Source organism: Ochotona princeps, chromosome 27, assembly GCF_030435755.1.
Source record: "Ochotona princeps isolate mOchPri1 chromosome 27, mOchPri1.hap1, whole genome shotgun sequence".
NCBI classification, from domain to species: Eukaryota; Metazoa; Chordata; class Mammalia; order Lagomorpha; family Ochotonidae; genus Ochotona; species Ochotona princeps.
The window spans coordinates 18,928,637-18,934,636 of NC_080858.1; the positions used below are offsets into that span (position 1 = coordinate 18,928,637).

The window sequence follows — 6,000 nt, forward strand, 5'->3', positions numbered from 1 at the left end:
TGCAGGAATCAAGGTGAATTTTAAATTTTGCTATTTATGATTTCTTGCTTCATTGGTATTAATTACTAGGTTATATTCTGGTAGACATTAATTAATTGATGAATAGCTATTGACGTAATTTTTTTACAAAGGTTTCTATGGCCATTTTAGAAAGGGGAACTGTAAGATTTTTATTTTTATCTTGCATAAGGCACTGGGCATGTTAATCACTTTTTTTTATAATCATGCCACAAAATCATGTACAGATAATGTATGAGATATGCTACGGGAAGCTCTCTGATTGACTGATGATAATTGAAAAGAAAGAACTTTTAAAAACAGTTATATGCCTAGTAAGATATGTATTTTTTAAAACTAAGACATGTGTAGTTTTACAGAATATGTAATTTTTTCTTTGTTTTAATTTTTTTAAATATGCCTTCAAGATATGAGAAGGCACTGATTGTGCCCAATTTTTTTATACGTATGCTAAACATTGTAAGTGAAGTGAGCTGGGTATAGCAGTCCGCATCAATTCTTTCCATACATTCTGATAATCATGGAAACAATCACTAAGATTATAAACGATTTGGATGGATATATTAATAGCATTTCCATTTGCTGTATAAATTAGATTCAGTCTACATGCTTTAAGCAATTACTGGAGCAGATAAACACGGGTACACAGATATTCATAGACACACACAAAATGACCTCTCAGCATCAAGTCCTGGTATGTTCCGGTGGGCTGCTCTTTGGGTATTTCTTCAGAAATCATTGTATTGGGGCCCGGTGGCGTGGCCTAGCGGCTAAAGTCCTGGCCTTGAAGGCCCGGGGGATCCCATGTGGGCGCCGGTTCTGGTCCTGGCTGGTCCACTTCCCATCCAGCTCCCTGCTTGTGGCCTGGGAAAGCAGTCGAGGACGGCCCAAGGCTTTGGGACCCTGCACCCGCGTGGGAGACCCGGAGGAGGTTCCTGGTCCTGGCATCAGATTGGCACGTGCCGGCCCGTTGCGGCTCACTTGGGGAGTGAAACATCAGATGGAAGATCTTCCTCTCTGTCTCTTCTCCTCTCTGTATGGCCGGCTTTCCAATAATAATAAATCTTTATAAAAAATAATAAAAAAAGAAATCATTGTATTGTAAACAGTTGTTGCAAAAACATTTCTTTTCTTCTGAAGATGGGTGATCAGGAGGAGATGACTTATTCATCTGTGAGAGTTCTCCAGTCTGCTTCAGAATCTCAGAAGAGATTAAGGCCTGATGGCGCCAGAAGGCCTGGAAAATCTGCAAACAAAGGTATTTATGTATATATATTTAAGCTTTATTTGTTTCATTTGAAAGGCAGAATTACAGGGAGAGAAGGAAAACCAGAAAGTGACTGGCTCACTCTCCAAATGGCTGCAGCGGCTGGAGTCTGGTCAAGCTGGAAGCTTGGACAGAAACCCAGGTCCCCCACATAGATGGAAGGCATTCAAGTGCTTGGGCCATCTTCTGCTTCCCTAAGTTCATTAGCCAGGAGCTCAGTTGGAATTGGAGTAGCTGAGACTTGAACCAGAGCAAAATGAGGTGTCTGTGTTGCAAGCGATAGCTTAATCTCTTGTGTCTCATGATGCCAACCCAAGTTATACTATTTGAACATCTAAATTCACGGGGTGTCATGGATTGCCAAACTGGAGGTTTAAAAACAATCTTACATGTACTTCTGGCCATTATTTTCCCGTTATAAAAGAAAATTGGAACTGGCTAGGGTGAAAGATTTACTTTAATTATTTTTTTAATAATTTATTTTTTAAAATGATCTTGCAAAAATTGAGAAGGTGAGGAAATTTATACACTTTCAGAAAATTGAGTAACTAATAGAATACAATTATTTAAATCTGGCCAAGGATAGTTTGTGAGGTGTCTAAAAGCAAAGGACAGAATAGCATTTCTTAAAGAAATAAATGTCTTAGATGTTTAATATGAAAATCTGCATTAAAACAATGTTCTTATTCAAACAAAAGAAATTTTAGGTACACAAACACACACATATATAAAATTAAGGGCTGTCATGATTCAAAACTGTTTGCATAAAAGACAATTTTGATTTTTCTGTTCTTTATCTCCAAACATCATCATAATTAAACTCCTCGTTGAGAATAACCTTTACTATTTCAGTTTGGTGATCATCATAGACACAATTTATCCAACAATGAGAACCACAAAAACAATAAGATGCATACACCTTTGCCTACAGAAATGCAGAGTTGACAGTGAGGAAAGGAAAGTGGATTTCTAGAAAGTTCTGTGAGGATTACACCGATCATGTCTGCAAATCAGAATATTCTCTGGGGGTGACCACTTTCTCAAGAAGATCGCCTGCCTTGTTCTTGTCATGAATAGCTTGATCACAGCAAAGACTGCACATGCCACGTTACACTCTCCCAGATGTCTTATGTCGTTGGTGCCTCTTTATGGGACATAATTTTGAAACCTTGTAGAATCATCTTGTTCATGGACATTCTAGAAAGAGTTCGTATCAGCCAGAAACCTTAAAATGTAAATCTGTTATTTCTAGATTAAAATTTTAAATCATTTTGTATGATATAGTCTTGTAAATTTTTTGACGGAGTTTTGTTTGTTTTAAACCACGTCCCTTGTCAAGGTGAATAATAGTTAGCCCTTTTCACTGCTAATTCTAACTTTTCTCTTTAAAGAGTTTGCAGTGCCCTGGCATCGCATTGCAGTGAGTCTTGGAATCCTGTCTTTACTTCTCTTGATGACGATCATAATGTTGGTGACAATGAGTGAGTAATGGAAACTGATCTTTCTGGGAATTGCAGGACCACTTCATAGGTGATTTTAAAATATAATTTAGTATTATTTATTTTTATTTGAAAGGCAGAGTCACATAACAACACAAGGGGGAGAGAGAGAGAGAGACAGAGAGAGAGATCCTTCATCCATTTTATCTGTTCAGACGCCAAATGACAGCCACATTGGAAGCTGGGCCAGTCCAAAGTTGGCACCAGGGGCTGCTTCCAGGTCTCCCACATGGGTGCAGGGGCCCAAGCACTAGAGCCATCCTCCACTGCTTTCCTAGGTTTATTGGCAAAGAGCTGGATAGGAGGAGGTGAGTAGCGACTCAAATCATCGCCTCTACAGTATGCTGACCCTGCTGGCAGTGGCTTTACATGCTAAGCCAAGCTAACGGCCCTTGTTGGTGATTGTTGTTCTTGGACATATCACACTGGCATTTCATTATATTTACGTAGTCTACTGATTCTGAGGCTACAATTATTCTGTGTCATTCTGAAGCTACCATATTCTGTATAGCACATGGTAATTTTCCTTTTGGTTGATAATTGTGAGATATTCTGCCATCTGAGTTTAGATTATTGTGAGTCTGATATAAACATTTTTTGCTCTTCTTTTTAAAATTTATTTTTAAATACGTAATAAGAAAATAGTAAGAAGAATGAAAGCATACATACAAGCTGATGTTGAATTTAAGCTTCATCTTATACTTGTATTGCCTCAAATATTTATAGAACACAATGGACATACCACATTTGGATAGCATCACCTATTTTCAGATGTTACAGCTATTCCAATAATAATTGTGCTAGACCTTCGTGGTTGTTTAGTTCAGGTGGGTTTTTGCTTTCTTTATAATTATGGAATAGGAGAGAATGAGAAAGAAAGGAAAGGAAAAAAGAGAGAAGGAAGGAAGGGAGAAAAATATAGAAAGAAAAAACAGAAAAAGAAGGAAAGGGAGAAAGAATGAAAGGGAGACAAGAAATGTGTGCAGAGGGAGAAATGATGGAGAGACAGAAGAAAGAAGCAGAGAGAAAAAGAACTGAAAGAAGTGAAAGAAAGAAAGAGAAAGGAAGAATGAAGAAAAGGAAAAATAAAGATTAAGAAGGAAAGAGATAGAAAGCAAGCAAAAAATAAATAAATTTTAATTTGCAGCTGAAGTTGGGAGCTTGGAATGACATAATCCTGGTGCTCCATGTGGATGGCACTAACTCACTGTCTGAGTCGTCACAGGTGCCTATCACCTCCCAGGAAATGGAGTCAGGAGCCAGGATTGAATCCAGGGACTCTGATGTGAGTTATGGGCATCCTAACCCCAAGGCCGAGCATCTGCCCCCTAGTTTAGGTCTTTATCTACAGATGATGAATTGGTAAATGTTAACTAACTGAATTTTAGGGTGGTAGGTATTTGTAAATGATGTACTGCTAAAAATAAACTAGAGTGTAAGCTATGGTGTTAGCCATCATAATTTTATCTGGGTATTTTGCTTTTCTGCCCTTGACTTGCTAGTAGTGAGAAATTTGATGTTTCCATCACTGTGGTCAGTTCATTGAGGTGTGACTTCCTAAATGCCAAATTACTGAAATAATGAGTACAGTTGGTTGTCGAAGTGAGACTTTTTCTAATGTCTTTAATTTCACTGTTTGATCCCCACGAGTGCATTTTCTTCTGATATTTAATGTCTCAAATTTTAGTTTTTCAGTTAATTCAAGAAAAACATCAACAGCAAGAAATTTTAGCAAATCTCAGTCAGAGTGAGTACTTGAAGGAGCAATTTCTGGCAAACAAGACTTTAGAATGTGACCTTCTCAGAAATGAAACCCTTCTACAGCAAAAGGAACTGGAGTCATTCTTTTCAAAAAAGGGTGGGTGTTGTACAAATCCAGGTATGGAAGGAATCCGGAGTGAAAGATTGTATTGCTTTGCATTCCCCTTCTAAAAGCTTTGGAGTCTTATAAGCAGGCTTGCCCCAGTGAATTGGGTCTACTGGACAACTTGCAATTTGTCTTTCAGATGTAGTGTAGATGGTCTGGTTTTCTTGTTTCAAATATGGGATCTGTGAATTCTTGGAATCATGTTTGGATTAGTAGAGTCTTGTCACTCCCAAAACGCAATGGCAATTCTTGCTGCCCTGCTACTACCAACAGTGAAAGAGAAGACCAGTACGCCAGGATAGTCAGATGATTTGGTCTAGTGAGGATTAGGGTTTGGCTCACACAAAATATGAAAGCTTTAAGAAAAATGCATAACTGACCTACAATTGACATAAGGAGTTTCATTTGAATGCTGTTATAGATAGCTTGTGTGTATGGGTGTGTATGTATGCTATATGTGTCTTGACTTCAGATATTTTGTTTTTATGACCACCAATACAGGATGATTTTAAAATTCATGGAGAATGCACATTAAGTTAGAAAGTTTTGTACCCAAAATAAGCTTGTATCTTAATTCTATTTTCAATGATCTTATTGAAATGCACTCATATATTCTTCCTGCAATATATTGTATATATTGTATAATGCAATGTAAAATTGCAATGCTACAAATAGAAACATGTAAAATGAAAAAAAATGGTTGAAAATATATTCCTAAATTAGAAAACATGCTGGAATTTTAAATAGGTTCATTATAGAGAAACGTCATAGATTAAATATATGTTGCTTGATAAGTTGGACGCAGAATTACCTGATAGCATGATCATAACAGGAATAATAGACATAGACATTGACTCTCAAAATTTTCTTTGTTTACTTCTATATTTATTTTTGATAATAACGCTTACCATGACATCAGCCCTCTTGCATGTTGAGTGTACAATACAGCATCGTTAACCAGAGGCACTGTGTTATACCTCATACCCCTAGAGTCTGTTCCTCACACACAATGTCCTCTATGTTTTGTCCATACTGTCATTATTTAAGATTCAATAATATTAATTCCATTGTATGTATGTATGTTCCACATCATTCATCTGTCTGTGGATATTTAGGTAGTCTCCATCTCTTGACTATTGAGGATCACACTGTCTTGGACTTGGGAGTGCAGGTATCTCTTGGCATTACTGAACCTTGGAGATCCCTGTATTGTTTTTGCTATTATCATAGATGAATCTTGAGCCTTTGAGTCTATTATGCAGGGCTGATAAATATATTGCTCTGATTACTAGAAGATCATATAATAAAATTGTTAATAATTGATTCTATGTGTTGCAGGAAAACTCTCT

At 37.1% G+C, this 6,000-nt stretch overlaps 1 protein-coding gene across 1 annotated transcript in view; it reads left to right on the forward strand.

The window, feature by feature from the left end:
• Positions 1 to 4,716, forward strand: part of LOC101536641 (killer cell lectin-like receptor 7) — a 28,286-nt gene extending 23,570 nt beyond the window's left edge. The window contains exons 2-4 of the mRNA XM_058655689.1: positions 1,159 to 1,276; positions 2,677 to 2,766; positions 4,472 to 4,716. Of these exons, the coding sequence (XP_058511672.1) occupies positions 1,159 to 1,276; positions 2,677 to 2,766; positions 4,472 to 4,716 (453 nt within the window). The remainder of the gene's footprint in view (positions 1 to 1,158; positions 1,277 to 2,676; positions 2,767 to 4,471) is intronic.
• The last annotated feature ends 1,284 nt before the right edge of the window (positions 4,717 to 6,000 follow it).